Source organism: Pocillopora damicornis, chromosome 9, assembly GCF_964200805.1.
Source record: "Pocillopora damicornis chromosome 9, jaPocDami1.2, whole genome shotgun sequence".
Taxonomy (NCBI): Eukaryota; Metazoa; Cnidaria; class Anthozoa; order Scleractinia; family Pocilloporidae; genus Pocillopora; species Pocillopora damicornis.
This window is the reverse complement of record NC_142678.1, coordinates 17,391,731-17,413,192: the sequence shown is the minus strand read 5'-3', so window position 1 is coordinate 17,413,192 and position 21,462 is coordinate 17,391,731. Positions and strand designations below refer to the sequence as shown.

The 21,462-nt window shown below is 35.7% G+C and overlaps 2 protein-coding genes across 6 annotated transcripts; both read left to right on the top strand.

Annotated features, from left to right (window-relative positions):
• The first annotated feature begins 1,562 nt into the window (after nucleotides 1-1,562).
• Nucleotides 1,563-8,094, top strand: LOC113672565 (myeloid differentiation primary response protein MyD88). 2 transcript variants are annotated; one of them, XM_027188868.2, is made up of 5 exons: nucleotides 1,563-2,418; nucleotides 4,107-4,178; nucleotides 5,325-5,342; nucleotides 5,623-5,889; nucleotides 6,923-8,094. In XM_027188868.2, the coding sequence occupies exons 1-5, from the start codon at nucleotides 2,142-2,144 to the stop codon at nucleotides 7,096-7,098; spliced, it is 810 nt and encodes a 269-aa protein (XP_027044669.1). In that variant the 5' UTR covers nucleotides 1,563-2,141; the 3' UTR covers nucleotides 7,099-8,094. The 2 variants fall into 2 exon arrangements, with proteins under 2 accessions (XP_027044669.1, XP_089037472.1); XM_089181346.1 differs by lacking the exon at nucleotides 5,325-5,342 and having other exon boundaries at nucleotides 1,572-2,418.
• Nucleotides 8,095-8,999: 905 nt separating this feature from the next.
• LOC113672563 (myeloid differentiation primary response protein MyD88) lies at nucleotides 9,000-19,844 on the top strand. 4 transcript variants are annotated; one of them, XM_089181344.1, is made up of 8 exons: nucleotides 9,170-9,293; nucleotides 10,810-11,201; nucleotides 12,285-12,433; nucleotides 13,226-13,609; nucleotides 15,177-15,224; nucleotides 15,619-15,642; nucleotides 16,446-16,709; nucleotides 17,727-19,844. In XM_089181344.1, the coding sequence occupies exons 3-8, from the start codon at nucleotides 12,286-12,288 to the stop codon at nucleotides 17,882-17,884; spliced, it is 1,026 nt and encodes a 341-aa protein (XP_089037470.1). In that variant the 5' UTR covers nucleotides 9,170-9,293; nucleotides 10,810-11,201; nucleotide 12,285; the 3' UTR covers nucleotides 17,885-19,844. The 4 variants fall into 4 exon arrangements, with proteins under 4 accessions (XP_027044664.2, XP_027044667.2, XP_089037470.1 ...); XM_089181345.1 differs by having other exon boundaries at nucleotides 9,174-9,293; nucleotides 11,138-11,201; XM_027188863.2 differs by lacking the exon at nucleotides 10,810-11,201 and having other exon boundaries at nucleotides 9,000-9,293.
• Nucleotides 19,845-21,462: the final 1,618 nt, after the last annotated feature.

Here is a 21,462-nt window from a genome sequence, read left to right as displayed (position 1 = left end):
TTATCATTCTTATAAATAATAAATAAGATCTTTTGACAGGGAGCCCACGTCACAAAGTGTGGTTTTCAGTGAGGCCCTGCATAAATCTAACGTAAGGATAACAGAAAATATAAATATGGTTATCAAGAAAAGGATAAAAGGGTATAATCAATAGAAGAGACTACATGTTTTTAACAAGACGTCTAAAAACTGAAAAATCGGAAATGTTCCTAATGCCGTCTGGGAGAGCGTTCCAGTCATCTACTGCATGACAAACAAACCGATGCTGACCCCATGTACGCTTTGATTGTGGTTTACAGATGTTGTTATTAAAACGAGTGTTATAATCATGCATGTCTTTAAAATGATTAAAATTAAAATTCCAATCAATTAGTCCATTCAAGGACTTAAAAACCAAAAATAGACGATGAGATCTTCGCCTTTTTTCCAATGTATCCCAACCAAGTAGATCAAGAGCTTCTGTTGCTGATGAATGCTTTGGCATATCTAAAATTAATTTAGCTGCTTTATTCTGGAGTAATTGGATCTTGTTCATCAGAGTGGTGTTGGATTTATCCCCCCAAGTCACATCAGCATAATCAAGGATTGGCAGCACCATGGCTTTAACAAAGAGTTCCCTTGTATTTCTTGGCAGAAGATGTTTTATTCTCTGTAAAACGCCAAGCCTCTGAGACACTTTGGTCTTAATGTAATCCACATGATCAGTCCAAGACAGATTCTCATTGATAATTACGCCCAGATACTTGAACGAATTGACTCTGTCTAACTCCTTCTCCTTGATTGTTAATGTGAATTCTTCTAAGGTGTTAAGTTTCCTTGGACCGCCAATGAGCATGAATTTAGACTTCGAGATATTTAGTGTAAGTTTATGCTCGTAGAGCCACTGAGCTAGCCTGTCCAGATCCTGATTCAACATGGTCTGTAGGTCACGGGCTGATTGAGAAGAGCAGTAGATAGCAGTGTCATCAGCGAATAAGGTGACCGTAGTGTTCCGAAGGACCTTGGGTAGATCGTTGATGTAAATGGCAAATAGTAATGGACCGAGAATAGACCCCTGAGGAACACCAACGGAAACCTTCCGCGCAGGAGAAGAGGCTTGACCAATCACAGTCTTCTGGTAACGAGAGGATAGGTAGGAATGGAACCACTCAACTCGAAAAAAAATTAATTTGAACATGAAGGTGATGAGCTACTACTTTTCCGTGTTTGGCAGAGGGGTGGGGTCGAAGGTAAGGCCAAGGAAGGCCCCTGAGGTAAATGTTACGCTTCCCACTCTCTCTTTGACTCTGTCTCAAGAAAAGGTTATGGTAGAACAATTTAGCTTACCCCTGGGGGGAGAGAGAGGGGAATTAGTTTGGGGCCTCCCCCACAACTCCGATGTTAAGTCATATGTTGAGGAACTACATTTCTCTTAAATTATAACCTGCCTTCCACTCCTAGTAAGAGCCCGGATATGACTGTCAAATAGGATCACTGGACACCAAATAGTTTGAATTCACAGTGCAAAGAATAAGAATTTGTGTAAACTTGAACGCTTCCGTTAAAATATTGTTTGTAGATTAAATTACCTTGATTGGATTTCTTCTTAGTTGTGTTCTGAGCCGGGCGAGTTTGATAGCTGAAAAGCCCCTCAGTAACACTAAATATCCTTTTGTTTACCCGAAATGGGATGGAGACATGTTAAAAGGTCACAATTGAGGTTTTAAAGTTTTTTATTCTTCATAGCCTCTGATATTGAAGACAAATTTTTCTTCTTTATCAATCGAATTTCGAATGCATCTCGGAGATCCCAGGATCTCGATGAGCTTTTACTTTCACCTTTCACCTTGGATTAGAAAGATCTGGAGCTGAATTCAGTAGTTTCTAGATCACTGGGGCAGGCGATTCTTTAAAAAGTCTCAGCCTTCCGTTTTGTTTTGTGGCTTCCTGTTGTTGGTTAAGGAAGTTCGCTCCTAAAGAGCACAGGAAGGGGAAGTAAACGGCAAACACATACGATGCGCAGACCCCACGCGAAGTAACACATTCGCGAAGTGCGTAATCGCGCGTGGCATTTTCTAATTTACCTAACGATCCCTGCAATGGCGCTTCTGCCATTTCAGTGAGCTGTGGATGGACTGAGTTTGTCTCCACTGATTGGAATCATGAGCGGTGAAAAGTTGGTGAAAGATTTGAGCTACGAAGCTCATTTTCTAATATATAAACTTCTGTTACCACCGGCTCCTGGAAGAGATTGGAAGACTTTGGCTGACAAGATGGGTTATACACAGGAAACAATCTTGTATTACGAATGTTTGAATAACCCTGTGAAAGAGTTGATTTCTGATTATGAGAGCAAGGGAAAGCCCATCTCAGAGTTGTTAACGTTTCTAGAAGAAATGGAGAGGATCGATTTGGTTACAGACCTCGAAAAATACGTAGGTAAGGCTAAAGAGGAGAACTCCTTTATGAATCAACTTAAACACTTCGAGTTTAGTGATTTGATTCGATACACTATATGTTTAACGAGATATATTTGGTGAAGCAACTACGGAGCGCCGCACGAAACTACAGATTTTATTTCAGTTTTTATATCGTAACCCAATTCCACCCTACAATACACTCTGAACTTTCGTACGCCGATGCCATGGGTTACCTTCACTATAATTACGGTTCGTTTGTCATTGCTCGGAGATAGTTCAGATTTCACCGAATTCTGTCCTTTTAGGTTAAGTTAGTTTGAAAATAAGCAACAGTTGACCGGGTTTTTTCTCTTTCTAAGTATTAGAAAGGACACCAGAGATGTGTCTTGGAGTTTGCACGTAAAAATATCGAAATGTCGACATCTGCTAAATTTGAACAAGTTTAGAGGAAGTGAATTGATCAGGACACAGATTTATCGCTTCCTTAGTACACTGTAAACTGGATAATCTTGTGCTTTTGATCAAGATCTTTACAACCCAGGAAAAAAATGCAACCTTTTATCATATTTTTAGCCTTTCAAATACATCGTGGTTATTGGTACATGCAAGCTTCTAAATTATGTCTGGAACAATACACGCTATTAAATCGATTAGACTGTACAATGCCAGAATGACGCTTTATTACAGACTTACCAGAAGGGTATCCTGCTTTGGGGCTAATCAAGACCTTTAAAACAACACCCTGTTCACTGTGTTTACCTTTTTAAGGTTAAGTAAAGGACTACCTCAAGTTCTTTGTTGGAGGTAGATCATGCCTGGGACTGCTGAACCTTGTTCTGTAGTATGTTTGAACCTTAAAAACCTCAGGCTTCTCCACCCTAAGGTTATTGAGAAACTCCATCATCCCTCTAACCCCCAGAAATGATTAACATGTAACTTCTCCTTATTACATCCCTTCATTATCTAGCAAACAAGTGAGAGAATACTCAAACTTATCAGATAGAAATTGTTGTCTTGTTTTAACACCCAATTCTCATAACTGATTCACAAGGAAATGTGAAGGAGCAAGCAGGAGAATTAACAATCAGATCTTAGGACTAAGAGCTCTCACATGTGACTCATATAACATGCCTCACACAATCCTATAGAGAACCATAAAGAAAGATGCTGTGATTAGGGCTGTGTGGTATATGATAAGAAGTGTAGAAAAAGCCATCTGGTCCCTGCACTCATACAGTTCTGTTTAATTTCTGAGAATGTAAATTATCATTGTGGACATCAGCATGAAATAAAAGGGAAATGAGAAAAAAGGCACATTTTTTAACGAAGGGAAAGTTTCAGTGTGGAGTCTTAGTTGTCCATTATGTACCCTTCATAAGAATGTGATTGCATAATATTTAGGTTCAAGCATAATTTTGAAATTTATACCACTTAAATATATACAAAATAAAAAGATGATTGTTGGCTGAGTTCTTCCATTTGGCTCTGAAAGCAGAATAGTGATATCCTCAATCAGATTTTTAGCATGTTCAAAGACATTTTGCAAAAGGTTTTATTTCTCCTTGAAATCTCAAAATCCATCTCAGCTGTAATCTGTAATCTGTAACTGCGAAGAAATGAATATCTTCTTTTCCACAGGATACTTCTACTCAAGTTTACTTTCAAGAGACTAATAAAGTTGTTGTTGTTGGTGTTTTTTTGGGCTAGAGGAGACACCCACTCGAGAAGAGGTAGAGCAAAGGAAAAGGCTGGAATTCGAGAAGATGCAAGGACAAGCTGGTAAACTCTTTTTATATTCATTTATTTATCAAAATGTTTCAGTTATTGATTTCTTGTCTGTTGGAACATAGCCCCCAATACCAGATATCAAATAAAAAGAATACATCTTTAAAAAAAAAAAAAAAAAAAAGCGATAATGATTGTAATTCATATTTACTTTAGCCCTTTAACTCCCAGGATCTGATTGTTAATTCTCCCCTCTAGCTGCTACACATTCCCTTGTAAATTAGTTGCAAGAATTTGGTGTTAGATCAAGATAACAACTCCTACCTGATACATTTGAGTATTCTCATTACCTGTTTGCTGGATAGTGGTTGGATATTGTAGGGAGAAGTTACATGTGAATCACTTCTGGGAGTTAAAGGGTTAACCCTTGATACTCTATATTCTCCATACTATTCTCTCTGCATTTCCTGAAGTGTTGACAAGGAGAATTTGTTTACTAATCAAGAGTTTCTTTGTTTGGTGATCATTGCCTTTTCTGTGTGAACTTAATGTGTGATTCAGGGGTGATTTTGTCAGGATAAATTTGATTTTAAATGAATAAAGGGGTAAGTTTCTAAAGAAACTGTGGTGCTGTGTCAGTGGGAGAGTATAGCAGGCAATTAAGTGTCAATAACTGAGTTAAAAAACATAAATTAGCCACCGTAAAGGGCAAAAAAGCTGACTTTTCAAGCATTAGCCCTTTGTCTATCGCTCTGATGAAAGGCTAATGCTCGAAACGTCAGCTTTTTTGCCCTTTATGGTGGCTAATTTATGTTTTTAACTCAGTTGTTAACACTTAATTACCTGCTGAATTTGATGCTAGTCACTCCTACAGGGTCAAAGGGCTAAAATGTGTTCTCAGATTGAAAAGAAAATTCTTGAATACAAAATCTTACCGCTTTTAGGCTAAACTCTCAAAGATCAATGAACAAAACAGATAGAGTGAAAGAAATCAATTAAAAAACATATTAACATGCAAAACCAAACTCACAAGCCATTGACTTCAAATCCACATCATAGAAAGTTACATCAAATCTTAGCTCACTATCAGATATTAATAATTACAAATGTCCCTCAGGCACTGAGCCTCTTTTTAATTAAAAATCATTTGCACACAAAGTGGTCATTGTCAATTAATGTGAAATTTCTTATTTATTTCAGCGGAAAAGCCTAAAACCAGTAAGTTCAAGAAATTTGATACTTCTTGTCTTTGTCGGTATAAACTTTTTGTTGGGGCACATAATTGGATTAAACTTCTTAACAGGAAAAAAATGTTAGAGACAGCAGATTGTTGAAATGAACATAATCTAGAGGAGGGAAGTCATCTCCCTTAAAGCTTTCATCACCTCAAAGTATCATGATAGTTTAAGGGTTTAATTTTTTTTTGATTGAAATTATGATTGGTCCAGGGAATAATGAATCCCCTTGTTATCACTATTAATGGATTTATTTTTGTCAGTGTCTGACAGATATGATGTGTTTATCGCATATGCCCAACCTGACAGACCATTTGCTGATGAACTTGTCAAGAAACTGGAGGGACCACCCTATAACTTAAAAGTTTGTATTGATTACCGGGATTTTTTGCGTGGCAATGATCCTTCAGCAGCTGCGGCCCAGGCCATCGAGAAATACTGCAGAAAAGTCTTGCTTATCTTGTCAGAGAACTTTAACAGATGTGAAAGAGCTGATTTCCAAGCCAACGTTGCGCTAAGCTTGTCAGCAGGTTTGTGTCTCTTGTGTGACTTCTTAACCCTTTCACTGGACCAAGATATCATTTAGTAATTCTCCTTATCATCTTCCATACAGTTCTTATGATGATAGTTCAGAGAATTTGGTATTGGATCAATTACTGATTACCTAACTTATATTTTTCGTAATTCTCATCACTTGTCTGCTTGATTTTGTGTCAATACTGTGAGTAGAAATTCTGTCTTGGTCACTCATGGGAGTTATAAGGTTTAATTTTTTCTTGACCTAAAAAGTGTATTTGAAAGATCATTATCAGATGAGTAACTTTCTCTTGCACATGCCATTTATTTTTTGTCAATTAGTCAAGAGGATTTGGTTTTAACTCCCAAGATACGACTGTTAATTTCCCCCTCTACCTGCTACACATTTCCTTGTAACTTAGTAACACGAATTTGTTGTTAGATCAAGATCACAACTTCTAGATGATAAGTTTAAATATTCTCATTACCTTTTTATGGATTAATGTATGGATATTATAGGGAGAAGTTAAATGTTAATTACTTCTGGGAGTTAAAAAGAATTCCCCTACATATTTGCAAGACGTCACATTTAAGTTTTGATAATTTAAGGGTGGTAATCACCTCAAGAGTTTAACAGTTAAAGAAGATAAAGTTGCGATGACAAAGCTGCAGTGCTTTGATGTTCCAAGGTGCAAAATGTTTCAGGGGAAAGAAGATAGCATGTTTCTTTTGACAAAGAAATAATTTATTTTATACATACTGAGATTTACACATTAAAAGAAACCCTGCTAAAATTGGTGCAAATTCACAGCCAATCAGGAAAGCAAATGACTGTGATATAGACAGTGGTACTTCACAGTGGAGGGCAACAAAGCATGTGGCTTTCTGTTAAACAAAACTAAAAGCAAGCTGTTTTATTAAAACTATTTTATAAGAACAACACCTTTTGATTTATAGCACATTTTTAAAATGAGATTTGTGCATTGGTTATTTTTAGAAACAAGTTTGTCCTATGTGCGTTGTGCTTATAAAATTCCCTTTTCTCAGATGTCAGGCACACCAATCTGATACCAATTTTGTACAAACCTTGTGAAATACCAACAATTTTAAAGTTCATCACACACTTGGACTACACAAGCAAAGAGGCAAGACAGCATTTTTGGAATTTGTTGACTAAGGCACTTGGTTGTAGCAATGGATGTGCATACAATGGAAAAAAGTGATGGGCTAATATGCTTTTGAAACTGTAATTACTGACTTTGCTCTCGACCTCATTTGACTCTGGTTTAAGGATGCCAAGTCTTCAAGAGAAAATCTATATGGTGATAACATATGGAGTTAATGATAAATATTTTTGACAAAGTATTTTATCTGATCTCAGTTAAAAATGTGCAGGTAGTTTCATAGTTTGATAAGAATTTGTTACATGGCTAATGTTTATAAAGTACCTGATATCTGTTCATCATGCTGTAATAATTGTGAAAGAAATGTCCTGTGCTCATGGCCAGATGAAAAAATATCTTTCACTATCTCTTTACTGCATCCAAAATTAACCACCTCTCTTATTCTCATATGGTTATTTAATGACCTTTAACAGGTATCTGTAGATGTTACAATGATTCTTGATGATGTTACCATTTCCTATATGTATATGAAGAATTGTAAATAGGATTCAAACCCTCTACAGAGAATGAAGCCAGAAACATTTTCAGTAAAATGTGTTTAGAGTTTGAAATAATCCTTTAACTGGAAAAAGTTTCAGTCTGTGTGGAAATTTTAGGAATCATTTTATCAGCCACTTAGCTGTAGAAGACCTAGGCCCTTGTTGAAGAGGCTTTGTTCAACTTAAAAATATAACAAATATGTAGAATATAAAAAAGTTTCCTGTCAATGCTGTTAGTCTCATTTTTGGTTTTGGAAATGTAGACAACGAGCCTAGGATATTGTAAATAAGTATTATAGAAGTAAATTTTTAATTATATTTTTAACTTCTGTGTGACATGTTTTGTGTGAAATGTGTTAAAATTTGATAACATGACATGAAAAATAACCCTAGCAAGTGAAGTCCTAGTTTTCTTAAAATGTAACATCTGACATTAACTTATAGTTTTTGTAGTGTACAACCATGAATTTTTTTAATATTGGAAAGTGATTTTGTTTCATTTTATCTTTGTTTGGTGTAATAGCTGAAAGTATTAAAGTTAGAAAGAATTCTTGTTTCCAGCCTTTCAAAGCTTTTTTCAAGTCTATTCTGAGGCCAGGATGGGGTTTTTGCCTAGAGTAGGGGCAGTTACTTCCTAGTAATGGGTTGATGGGATTTTGCTGCTGAATGTGATAGCATTTTCACAATTGACTATAGTAAGGTTGAACTCCAAATAGAGTTCCTGGAGAGGTATTGAACATTTTCAAGAATTAGGGGATAAGGAGATCAAGGTAAGTAATGATTAAAAAATTAGAAGATTTACAGGTAAATATTTGTAACCAAATTTGTTAAGAATGATTGAGATAGGGTCTATAATACGCCAAAGAATAGACTTATACAGGGAATGGGTTCTGAGAGGCCACTGGCACATACTTGGCAAAAATCATCTTCCCAGTACTGAGTGGCAACATCAAATTTAAGCACAGTTTGCAAGACCAATGTATGTTGAGACAATGATATCACGACAGCAATATCCTACTACACTCACTGGATCCTCTCATGAAGTTTCAATACACTTTGAAGGAACTTGAACGTTTTCCCAAAAATTTGCAAAAGCAGCCTCTGTTAAACGTGGACTGCTGGCAATTTGCTTCTCTCTCGAGGTGGTGCAAACTCAAAATGGGGAAAAGAATCTGGGTCATGCTTGTCTTGGTTTGAAAAACCCAAAAGAGAAAAATGTGCCTAATTGATATAAATTTAGCATGTGGATTCCATGTTGCCATTCGTCTGCTCAGAAATAAATCATAGATAGCATCAAAATGTGGTAAGAATAAATAAGTGCTGCGCCTCGTATGCTACTTTTCTGTTGTTACAACATTTTGACAGACCTACGACCACATGGAATCTATTTTTTAATTGATGATTAAAAAAAAAGCAAAACGTTGTAGGTGGTGACGTCATCTATGCGTTCGTCCCGTAATAGATCATTAACAAGAACCAATCAAAATGCGTGAGAAAAAGAAGCTAATTCATCGAAAGATAGGTGTTTCTACAGCCAGAAATGGCATCTTATTCAAATAACAAGTGTCCAGGCTCTTTCCGAGAAGAAGCAGGAATTAGGCCTTGCTTTGGACCTTTGACGTAATGCGGTCACAACAACACGTGATGTTGACGGAAAAGGACGTGATGTTAGGAAATTCCTGTCGTTGAGTTTTGTTGAAGCCTGTCTGGTGTGGTCTCAAAGCTCTTTTGGTTCGCCGCATCTACGTCCTTCAAGTAAGTTAGTGTATTCTAATACAGCCACAGTACTCTCTCTAAGTACTTAAACAATTTCACTAAATATGTAAAAGCGCATTAGACGGCCATGTTGTTTCCTTATCTTACATCCTTGCATTAACTCATTGCAATTTTGTTTGTGGTATTGATCACTTAAAGTAGATACACAATGAACGGAAGTCTAGGAAGTTTTGGAGAGATCTTTTGTCAGAAAACTCAGTCGAAATTGAATTGTCGTGCTGTGCATCAAAACTACAATTTATGATTCCGATTTAGTTTATACAGTGACAGTGAAACGTAGATTATTTATGTCTGGTCTTCGATCGGCCTGTCCTTTTCCTTGTCGCTGTAAAGCTTAGGACAAGAACTTTAAACTTCGAAACAGAAATTTAATGTATATTTATAAGCAACGGAAAGTATTTCTTGGTATCAACGGTTGAATGTATTTCCCCCGAAATTGCAGCGGACAGTACACCAAATGTTTTGGCATTACTCGGCCAAGGAACATTGCTAGTCGGAGATGTCGCCTGTTACGATTAACCTTCTCATGTAAATTTTAAGAACTGTGCAACACTCTGTGGAAAAAAATTATCTTCTGAAAGGTTCGACTTTTAAACAGCTGATACTAAAGTGTGTGAAACTTTTAAACAGTGCTTTAGTTAATCTTGTGGAACTGAATTTCAACGTTGCAGTGAAGGTCATAAGCTTAACATTCAACAGGAATTATGCATGTTTTGAATAGCGATTTGTATGTTAATATGGAGTTAACCATGATTTTTAAACCAAATTCAAGGTTTGTTGTCGGGTTTATCCAGATTTTGATGGGGCATTCTTGTATTTCTTAAATGAGATTAGTAGGTAGATAGTGTGAAATGTCCTATACATTGTGAATGCAAACTGTTTATTAATTAGTGTACAGACAGCGTAAAGCAGATGGGAAGTACTTCAACTTTAACCCTTTCGTGTTGAGTACAATTTTGTTAACTTACTGTTACTAAGGTCTTTGTCTGTTTGTAAATTGTCAGTAAAGTTAGTTGTTTATTAACAAAAATTAAGCAATATTGATTGAAATATAACTGTAAGGTTACTGTAGTTTCTCGGATAAAAGGTGCACGGTTTTTCCAAGAAAATTCTGTCCTTATTTGGAAAGTTAATGCTAAAATTGAGGTGTGTCCTATAGCCAAGTATTTTTTGCACATTAAAATCTTGAGATCACAATTTTAGCAGAACTTACAGTTAAAAAGAAAAGAAAAGGACACTAACTGTTGAGAGGAAAAGCAGAAAAAGCAGAGCTTTTTGGTCTGAGGTGTAGTGAAGATTGCGTCGAATTCAATCCTTTATTCCAATGAATCAAAAAGAAAACACTGCTTTTAGAACATTAATCAACTTCTGTAGAAAAGGAAACAAACAGAAATTTGCATACGTGCGTAACAGCACCTGCTCAGTAATATAATATCCAACTCAGGTCCTTCAGTTGGTAGCATTACATGGATACACACTTTGCTGTCATCCGCAGCTCACCAGAAAAAGGACATGTTGCTGGTTGCATCATTTTCTCACCATGGATTCTGAAATGCTGTATTCATGGGCAATTTCACAATTTTTGTCGAATGCCTCGGCTTCAGCAATGATTTTCAACTTGAAGTTGAGGTCATGTGAGTGACGGCAAGTGCTTGGCATATTTGCGACCAAACAAGAAGTTGAAGTTCAACTTTGAGTTTAAGTTTGACTGTTTATGATGAGAATGTATCAATTAGTTTTGCAACTGAGTTTTAAATCAGTCAGTTGATGTTTAATAGAATGAAATTGGGTCATTGAATATTTATTATTTAATTTGGAAATAGAAGCATGTTTCCTAAGCAGGAAGGCTGAAATAAACAAGCATGTGTTTAATGTTTCTCATTACAGGTGAGAAATTTTCTTGGTTTTTATGTAGATCATTAAATGTGAGACTTTTTCACTTTTTTTTTTCACTTTAACAAAAGAGTTTGCATACCAGTTGTGTAGGGATAATTGTTCTCAGTTCCATTACATCCTTTTGTTAACTCACAACCTTTTGGTGCATCTTATAACTGAGTATTTTTACATAATTTTCAATTTATGAGAACTTGGCTTGACTAAGTTGCTAAGTTTGGGGTGCGTCTTATAGCCGAGTACGCCTTATAACTTAGAAACTACAGTAAACAAACCTCCAATGATGGAACAAATTGTTGTCAAACAATCACAAATGAAAGCTAAGTTTTTTTTTTTTGTCTCATGATGTACTCACATGTGATATAGATTGCGACATTGCAACTGCATACTGCGGTCTTCTTCAGGCAATGAGGTTGACTGATCATGCGTGATCTTATAAGCATGATGCTCTGCTGTGATTAGTTGTTTTTCAACAGCTCTGATTGGTCCATTTCGATCCTTACTGTTTCACTCAGTTCTCAGTCAGGTGAAACAAACAAAAAAACTTAGCTTTTATTGTTATCCACCACGATGAATAACCACAACCTTTTTTACAAAATCACAAATGATGTTTACAGTTAAAATTTATTGGCAGAAATGGGAATGAAATATTAGTGAAGTATAAAATCAAAACAGATTTCTGCTATTTTAAGAAAGGAATTTTGTACTCTCTGCCATGTTGGGATAGTGGGACAGTTTACGGTTACCATGATTCTCATTGACTCCTGCAAACAAAGGGGCTATTGTGTGATAATTGTAGTGGAAACCAAGCTGTATGTCATTGGGTCTAAAATGGCCTCTTTACCCCAACTGGCACTTTTTGAACAAACTCTTGGAACAGGTCTACAAAATAGCTGTATAGTTGGGTTTAAGTTCTTTTATCTTGATATGCTTTTTATTAGTCTCGCTGTATATCATTCAAAAGTAAAAGGAATCAAAGATAGTGACACAGTTGGAATAAGGCATCCCAGAACCCCTTCCTATTTACACCCCTTGCATTGCTCTACGCCTTTAACTTTTGACATTTTGAAATTGTAGAATGGAACAGACCAAGGCGAAGTGTAAGTGTAAAAGAATCAAAGACAAGGCTAAGAAACTTTTCACATGGGGACGACAGTCAGAGGAAAAGAGCAGTAAGAGTAACAAGTCAGATGACACAGGCCATACAGTTGGTTCAACTGTATTAGGTTAGTGAACTTCTAAATAGTTGTTGAAGTCATGTTGAAGTATCTTACTTAATAATCCATGTATTGGAGAACAATGTGTGCTTAACTCATATGTTGTGTTATTTATGAGTACAAACAGTTTATCTCTCACATTTGAAAGTCTTCACCAGGCCCAGGTTGTTTGAACAGTGGATGATGCTATCCATTGTATACATGTAGATCTCTATCCAGTGGAAAGTGCAGTATGTTTTGTTACACTTATTCACTTGATAGGGACATATCTATTGGATAGCATTATCTGTCCTTTGAACACCAGGACCCAGATTTAGAATTAGATAATTGGTCCTTTAAGTTCTTTGTACTCTTTTTATGTCACATTGATTTACATACTTAATTATCCAGACTCATGGGGACTAGATTTAATAATCTGGATAATCAAGAGTCTCGGTAATAAAAATTATGAATATACATGTTTAAAGCTAATGGGATCAGAAAAGCAAGTCTGGATAAAAGAAAAGTCTGGACAGTTGAGGTTTGACTGTACAAATTTACAAGGAATTTGTATCTTCCAAGGTTATTTACCAGTTCTTGAAATTGATCTCTCAAGCTCAAATGTCTCCAACAAGTTTAGATAGACAATGACTTGTATTCCAAAAAGTTCTATGTGCTATTTTTATGTGGCATCACTTTATTCAAAATTTAGTTGCTGTAGCTTTCAAGAAAGCATTTTAGGTGTGTTTATCAATAGTTAAAAAAGCAATGCACTGCTCTCCTGTGGAGTTTCACACTAAGATTGTTTTTTGTTGCCTGCAGATGATGTTGTTTCACCTGAAAGAGGTGATGTTGATCTTCCATCTGATCATGATATTCCACTCTGTGATACTGTTGCTCTTCCGTTAGATGGAGATACACCCCTAGCCACTGAGGAAAAGCTCCTGAAAGATATGTGTACGAAAGGTCACGAACGGTTGGTTGTTCTTTTGCAACCATCATGTCCACTTGGAAATGATTACCGGTTATTGGCTGCAAAAATGGGATATACAAATGAAGATATTAAGCATCTTGAAAGTTCACATGAACCTGTGAAAGAATTGATGATAAAATATGATACAGGGAGAAGAACAATTGCAGAACTAGTATCACTTTTACAGCAAATAGACAGACCAGATGTAGTACAGGACCTTCAGCCATATATAGGTAGGGAATAAAATTGTTATGGAGGACATAACTTGCATTAAATACTAACATTGATTCTTATTTCATACCTGCTGAGATTTACACATTGTTTGTCAATCAGAGATGTAAACCATCATACTTCAGCAGGGCTAAAAATTAACTCCAGTGCTTGGTGGCCAGTCGGGCCAGTTTCCTTGAATTCCAAGTGGCCCATCCCAAAATGAAGATGCCCTTGATTTCCTCTAGTTTAAAATGAAAAACTTGAATAAATGCCCCATGGTTTTTAATGGTGCATAAATTAAAAGGAAAGAACACAAAAATCCAGAGTTGTGTGGCAATCACAAAATCAAAATGGTGTCTATGAGCTGTGAATATGGATCGCTTGTGAAATCACTGTTAAAACAGCTGGGAATTTCCACTTCAGAACTAGAAATTCACTAAAATGGATGATCTTAGAGTCCAGGCAAAGAAACGAAGAGAAAGGTAGTCTAATTAAATCACATATTGAGTTCTATTTTTAACTTTGTATTTTGCATAATTTACATCGCAACTTTTCTAAATTCTGTAGTATAGTAGTACATCAGGCGTTCAAACCTTAATTTTTGGTGGGCCTGGTCAGTTTTAACTCGCCACTGGCGACCGTGCGACCGCCAATTTTTAGCCCTGCTTCACAGTCCAATCTTTGAAATGTGTTGGTTATTAAGAAAAAATCTTTGTATGTATGGAATAAAAACATCATATTATGGAAAGTGCTTGAACAATTTTTATTGCCATGCATCAAAAACTCACTCATTTGCTGCACTTACTCATTTAATTTTTTTGATGCATTGCAACTCATGAATAAAAATTATACTTGTGTACTTTCCATGGAGTAATCTCCATTAACTACATGTTCAATTCTGAATTATTTGATTTCAAGTCATAAAATGCCAGATATTAAATACTATATGCTGTGTAAGGGAGTGGAGATGGTACAGTGGTGAGAGCACTTTCCTCCCATGGCTGTGACCTGGGCTTAATTCCTACACCCAACATTGTATGAGGATTGAGCTGACTCTTGGTTCTAGATAGGTTCAAAGGTCCAGAGTCTTTCATATCACCTTGTGTTGCTTTAAAATTGAAACTTATTACATCTCCAATTATTACAGAAATTTATCCCTATAGTAGTGTGTTTGTTGTCCATTTATTAAAAAAATGTAATTTAAGGTAAAATACCTTAACACAAAACTGTAGTGATGGTTCTGTATACTTTTAAATCTTGTTACACATTCATTTAATTGACATTTAATTTCAAATTGTATTTAAAAGTTTTTTTTGTTTAAAAAGTATGCTAGTCTATGCCACAGAGCATGTTTCTGTAGCAGCAGAGTTTGTATTGTAATGTAGCAGAAAGAATGGAGACCGTTTTCAGTACCACTTACTTTTCTAGGGAGAGCAAATTTGTGGCTCTCTTGCTCGAAGAAAAAAATTGAGATACTTAAAAAAAAAAATACATGATTGTTTTATTGCTTAGTTTCCTTTTTACTAAAGAATAATTCCCTGATCATCCACCTACTGTTTTTTATTCTGCTTACTCCTGTATTTTCAGATTCAACACTTACTCCAAGGGAGATACAAGAGCGAATGCATCTGACCAGTACGTATTTATGTCATTAGATAGAAGAAGGCCTTTTGCTTGTGTTTAGGTTGGTATTTCAGCCCTAAGCCTTGCTTTTAGGGTTGAGAATTATTGTGGATCGGAAAGAAAGTATTCCTAAAACAATGAAATCTCAAGAAATTTGTACGTGAAAACATCTTGTGTCATTGAGTTTTAGTGATGAATTTTCATGAAATGATGTGCATAAGGTGAAAACTATTGTTGCATGACTGACATTTACAATCTGTTGTCTCCCAAGGCTTGAATTTTTTATACGCTACACTTGTATACATTGGCAAAGAGCTCTTTTGATTCATGTCCTCAATGCCATCCATGAAAATTTTGATCTGATCTTTGCAAACTGTACATTTTTGTCTGTTGTCTTTTTTTGTAGATACCAATGTTGTACAGAGGACAGGTAAGTCAAAAGATTATTTTTGTTAGAGGCGAGGAAAGTTGTGTTTATGGTTTACATACAAATCGCCTTATTTTACTCACTATGCTATACTAAACAATGATCCAGTGATCTTTGTGACGTAATTTTGTAGAATTTAGTGCAATTTCTCCATTTTTTGGCGGAGAGTACATATAAATTTGTGGATAGAAATAAGAGAGATGGTAAGTTTTAAGCTTAAAACTTAACATCTCTCCTATTCTATCTACAAACATTACACTATCGGCATTGCTGATCCTAGCAGTATGCAGGACACATGTCATATAAACTTTGTAGTAGACCTCGTCCACCACGGAGTCTCTGTGACTCAGTGGTAGAGTATTGGAGCACGAAATCCAAAGGTTTGAGGTTCAATTCCTCATGAGGACTCAGACTTTTTTCTTTGTCCCACACTCATGACAAGATGAAAAAACATCTTTCTCTAATACATACAAAGTTGTAAATTTTTATAATCATCTCAACATGTGAAATGTTACATTGTAGATGTTTTCAACGTCAAGGTGTGTAACTAGTATGATCCTCACATTCATTGATTTGACTCAAATATTGCTCTTCCAAAATCTTCCCTGTTTACACAACAAGCGAGATACATTTTAGAGGGATGTGTAGAAAAAAAGCTCAAAGTGACCTCTAAGGGACTGCTAGATTCTCATTTCAAATTGTATTGTATTTCTTTGGGATATACATGGAGAATTTGAAGTGGCATCAAAAGTCACCAGTTCAGTATAGTTATACCCAGTTAATGATGTGGTGTTTTATTTTCATAGTCAAAACTTTTTATCATGCATTTGTCTGCTTTGCTGACGAAGACAAACCTTTTGTGGACAAACTTGTCAAGAAAATGGAAAATAAACGTAATCTACACCTCTGTTGGCCTGAGCGGGACTTTTTACCAGTTGGCTCTCATCTTGAAACAACTGCTTTGGCAATTGAGCGAAGATGTAACAAATTTATTGTGATCCTGTCGCAAAATTATGAAAATAGCCAAGGAGCCATATACCAGGCACAAATTGCCACAAGTCTTGCACCAGGTTAGTAAAATATTGATTTGTTAATTAAATATTTTTGATAGTAAAAGCAAACATCAACCGATAGGTGTAAACCCTTTCCCACCTAAGAATGAACCAAATAGAATTTTTCCTTTCAAGATAATTGCATTTTAAAACAAAAAGATTACAAGAAGGAAGAGCAATTATGATGTTAACTAGGATAAATTGTGTGATTTAGCACAAAATTCTCAGAGCTAAGAGTAACCAAAAAAAGGCAGTATGGTACTCAGTAAATATTGTTGTTATTGAGATCTGTGAGTTGTGAAACTCTGTGATCAATATGAAGATAGAACTCCCTCCATTTCTGAGCCAGTCAGATAAAAAACTAGATATAATCCTGACTTTGCTTTCTCTGATGTTCATTATTGTGACTGTGTACTGTTTTAGGTCATAACAAAGTGACTCTGAAATTTACTGTTATATCAATAATTGGCTGCTCTGATAACTTTAGTTTTTGGTTTTCCTTTCTGAATATGTTGTTAATAATCCACTTCAGGTGGCTGGTATTTTGGCCAATAATGTCTGCTACAGGGAAATTGTCTGAAAAATGAATATTTGGCTGAGAAGTGAAGCTTTAAGGGCAGGTATGAAATTTTTAGGACAATCTCTAAGCCAAGGACACTAACAGCCGACATACCAGCTCGCTGGAAGGATTATGTTAATTTTATAACCCTTCCTTCATTTTCATTGACAACTAATTTTTTTGTACTTTCTGGAGTAGCATTCGAGTTCAGTTTTTTCCACTGGCTTTGTTTCATTTGGATGGAAATAATTGTTGGGCAAATATGGACCTAAACAGGGATTATTGCTTGATAACTGTTCTGTGATTTTGCACCACACAACATAAAGTAGGCCTGAATATTTTTCAGGCCTTATTTTCCGTACTGCTTAAGTAGTGTTCATAACTGTGAGATGACTTTCATATTCATTTCTTTATCCACAGTTCACATGTATGATTTTCATATATTTACAGTCAGTTTCATCTATTTTGTTTCACAGGTGCCAAAGAGAAGCGAATTATACCAGTGCTCATTGATGAGAGTTATAGATGCAGTATTCCACGAACACTTTCTCACATTACCTACCTTGATTACCTCAGGCAGGATGAGAGAAACTTCTGGAATCTGTTGTGCCAAACTCTCACGTGCAATATTTGAATTTAAGCATTTTGTACAGAATGTTAAATCTGCTGCATGATTTTGGTCCTAGATGCTGAGTTTTCCTCAATTTATTTTTATTGAAGGCCTTTCAAGGGTGGACACTTAAGATGCTGGAAATTCAAGTACTCAATGTTTGATTGGTAGCATAGGGGGCTCCTAATCCTGTTTCACACTTGAATTTTTATAGAAATTCATGCATCACTTGTACTTTAATCCTTTAACTCCCAAAATCTGATTGTCAATTCTCCCTTCTATCTTCAACTCATTCCCTTGTAAATTAGTTCCAAGAATTTGGTGATAGATCAAGATATCAACTTCTACCTGTCTAAGTTTGAGTATTCTCATGACCTGTGTGCTGGATGATGTTTAGATATTATTGGGAGAAGTTACATGTTGATCACTTCTGGGAGTTAAAGGGTAAATCTATGTGGGCTTAATCATGTATCATATGTTTAACAATTGGTTCACATGTCAGCATGCGTTCATCAAGATATGAAACATGCGGCAAGCTTGGAGAGCATGAAAGTTGTGTAAGAGTTGCTTGAGGCCTAGCACAGCTGATGTATGAACCTATTGTTTTATAACATTTTCCATCCGATGGAAAAATTTTTTTTCTCAAGGGATTTGTTTGCTGACGTCATGAGCATGCACAATAGGAATATGAAGCATGCTCGTGCAATTGAATTTGATTAGATGAATTTATTAGCTGTGTTATAAAAACCCTTTGGCATCCTCTGTTTCAAGGTGTGAGTCTGTAGATGTACTTAATATCCAAAACCACCCTCTACTCCCAAACTTTTCTTCCCATTTTGGCACTGTGCAAAGAACCTTAAAAAGCAGTGAAAGTTGAATTAATGTGAACTCGAAAGTGGCAAATATTTGCTGAAGCAAGAAATTCCTTTAAACTCTTAGGCTCTTGTGAAAACTAAAACCAGAAATAAATCAGGAATGTCAACTCTGCTGAAATGAATAAGCCAGTCCAGCATGAGGAGGAAACACAGTCAACAAACACAGTATCTTAGTAAATTCACATGAGTTTATTGTCAGCATATGTCTGTGGGCATCCAATGCAACTGGCCATAACACAGTAAGCTTTCACAAAATCTATTGGGTAGCAATGGTTTCTGAGGGTAATAGCAGAGGTGTAGAATAAGTGTAGAAAAAAAATAGTGTTGTGATCATTCAGGTTGGATTTTTTGAAATTTTAGTTCTGCCCTTTGGTCATTTTCAGTCATTTTTTTCAATCATTCTATATATCAGTGGTGTTAAATTTTGATTTTATCAATTTATCTGTTTCAGACATAGTTATTGAAAGTATTTGATGGTCTCAGTTTATAGGCCCAAGATCCTTTACTGTTTTGCATTCATGAGAAGAATTTTCTCTTTACTTAATTACTACTTTATATCTTGAAGAAACTGTTAAGAGTATGTGATTCATAAGTTTATGCATTGTAGATTAGGACCTGGTTGTTTGAAGGCTGTAGAACTTTAGCCAGTGGGTGAATTGCTATCCAGTGGACACCACATTATGTTTTGTAAATACTTATTCATTGGGTGGTGATTTATTGAGTGGATAGAGTTATCTAGTCTCTGAACAACCAAGATTAGGATGATATAATCATGAAATGATTAAAAAAAAAAATGCAATTTCTAAAACAGTTCTGTGAAACTTAGAAATTTACTATAATACACAAATTTGTTTGTGTCAGACCATTGTGAGAATATCTTTATTACTACAATTACAAATTTATACACTGATGTATGAATGCAATGAGATTCTTCAGCATTTGTAAATACTGCATACCAAAAATGGTGTAAATAATTTATTTCAAAACATTTTTTGATTATTGCCTTATGTTCAGAATTATTTTTATGCCTTGTTTAATTTAGGATATGTATTTTGCTTAATTGGCAACCACATAGTGCAATAAAATGTGTGTATATTTAGAGACAAAAAGCAAATTTTTTTTTTTCATTTAACTTTTGCAAAATTAAAGTGGCTGTACTGCTATGTTACTGAAGTTTTAGTAAAAGGTGAATTTTGACAAGCAGATTGCTATTTGAGAGCAACAGATGAGGGTCAACCAAACTTTTCCCATGGCAGGAGTTTTTGTCACATAAAGCCTTATTTTCAAGAGACTGCTGTAGGTATGCTAACATCAACAAATGAACCTAACTTTTTGAACAAGAAACGGAATTGAGCCATTCAAGGGATTTTTCCTCCAGCTGCTAGTAGGTTTTGAAAATTTGGAATCTTATTGAGCTATACTCTATCACATTGAATTCCCCTTTATATGCTGAACACAAAAGTGTTGGTATCATATTAAGAAAACACCATTCAGGTAATAAGGCTGTCTCCCCTTCTCATTTGCCAAGTAACATACTAAATTGTTGTTGATCCTTTCTGTGAGTGAAAGGGATAAAGGGTGTTATTCTCCTTTTGGTGGGGCATAAATTTCAGTACGCAAAGTGAGATTGCGCGTAGGTGAATGAGAATGGTGACGAAGGATGACCACGAAGTGGGAGTCCAATTTGTTAATCATGAGTATGATTACAGACAGAATTGGACAACACAAAGTCCTTTTACCAATTAATCAAAACTATTACAAAATTGGAGGAAAAAACTAGACATTTGTTATATGCTCTCCAAAAAAAAAACAAAGACAATGGTTAATTCAGCAAAATGCAAGACAACAGTGCACCCACATGACATGTTCTGTGCACTTACACAGACATAACACATGCTCTGTCCAATAAGTGCCCAAATCGGGCTCTTGACAATCAATCATGTTAGAGAATTTTGTTACAGTTTTGATCAGGCATATAATCCTTTATCCAGAGGATTTTTTAAGCCGAAAGGCAGCTACCAGGAAAATTATAAGTTTCTTTTGTGCAGATATCAACAGATCTGAAATAAACTGTCCTTTTGAATTCCTAGCTTATGGATAAAACCTAGGGTAGGGGTTCCTAAACATCTGCTATCTAGATTCTTACTGCACTATTGGGTTCGATACCACAAAACACCTAGGCAGGCCACAGGATTTCCAACTGACAAGTGTGTGGATTAACACAAATTTAAAGAAATTTAGAAGGGATATGTGAGTTGAGCTATTGTGGCCAAAAAACCAGAGGACCTCAAGCCTGTCACTCCTAAGAACTGATTATTAATTCTCTCCTCCAGCTGCAATGCATTTCCTTGAAAATTAGTTATGAGAATTTGGTGTTAGGTAAAGATTATAACTTATAACTGATAAGTTTGAGTATTCTCATTATCTGTTTGCTGGGTAATGTATCAATATTATAGGGAGAAGTTAGATGTTAACCACTTCTGGGAATTAGAGGGTCAGACAGCACCGAAAGTATTACAAACTTGAATGAAATAAGTTGGAAGGTCCTTTGTATGAAATTTCTGTTGATAGTTCTTTCCATTGCTGAAAACTGAATTATTCCACCAACTTTCTTACTACCAGCATGGATGAAAGCAATTGGCTAGGTCAAGGGAGATTCATAATTAATTTTAGCCTACCAAAATCGAGACGTAACAACAACCATTCAAAAATTAAAAACAAACAAAC

What these genes read in the sequence shown, in the direction of transcription:
- LOC113672565 (XM_027188868.2), top strand. Translation starts at nt 2,142, where the DNA reads ATGAGCGGTGAAAAGTTGGTGAAAGATTTGAGCTACGAAGCTCATTTT. An exon ending in AGACCTCGAAAAATACGTAG is followed by an intron (nt 2,419 to 4,106) that starts GTAAGGCTAAAG and finishes TTTTTGGGCTAG; the next exon opens with AGGAGACACCCACTCGAGAA. An exon ending in TGCGCTAAGCTTGTCAGCAG is followed by an intron (nt 5,890 to 6,922) that starts GTTTGTGTCTCT and finishes CCCTTTTCTCAG; the next exon opens with ATGTCAGGCACACCAATCTG.
- LOC113672563 (XM_027188863.2), top strand. Translation starts at nt 12,286, where the DNA reads ATGGAACAGACCAAGGCGAAGTGTAAGTGTAAAAGAATCAAAGACAAG. An exon ending in AGTTGGTTCAACTGTATTAG is followed by an intron (nt 12,434 to 13,225) that starts GTTAGTGAACTT and finishes TGTTGCCTGCAG; the next exon opens with ATGATGTTGTTTCACCTGAA. An exon ending in CAATGTTGTACAGAGGACAG is followed by an intron (nt 15,643 to 16,445) that starts GTAAGTCAAAAG and finishes TTATTTTCATAG; the next exon opens with TCAAAACTTTTTATCATGCA.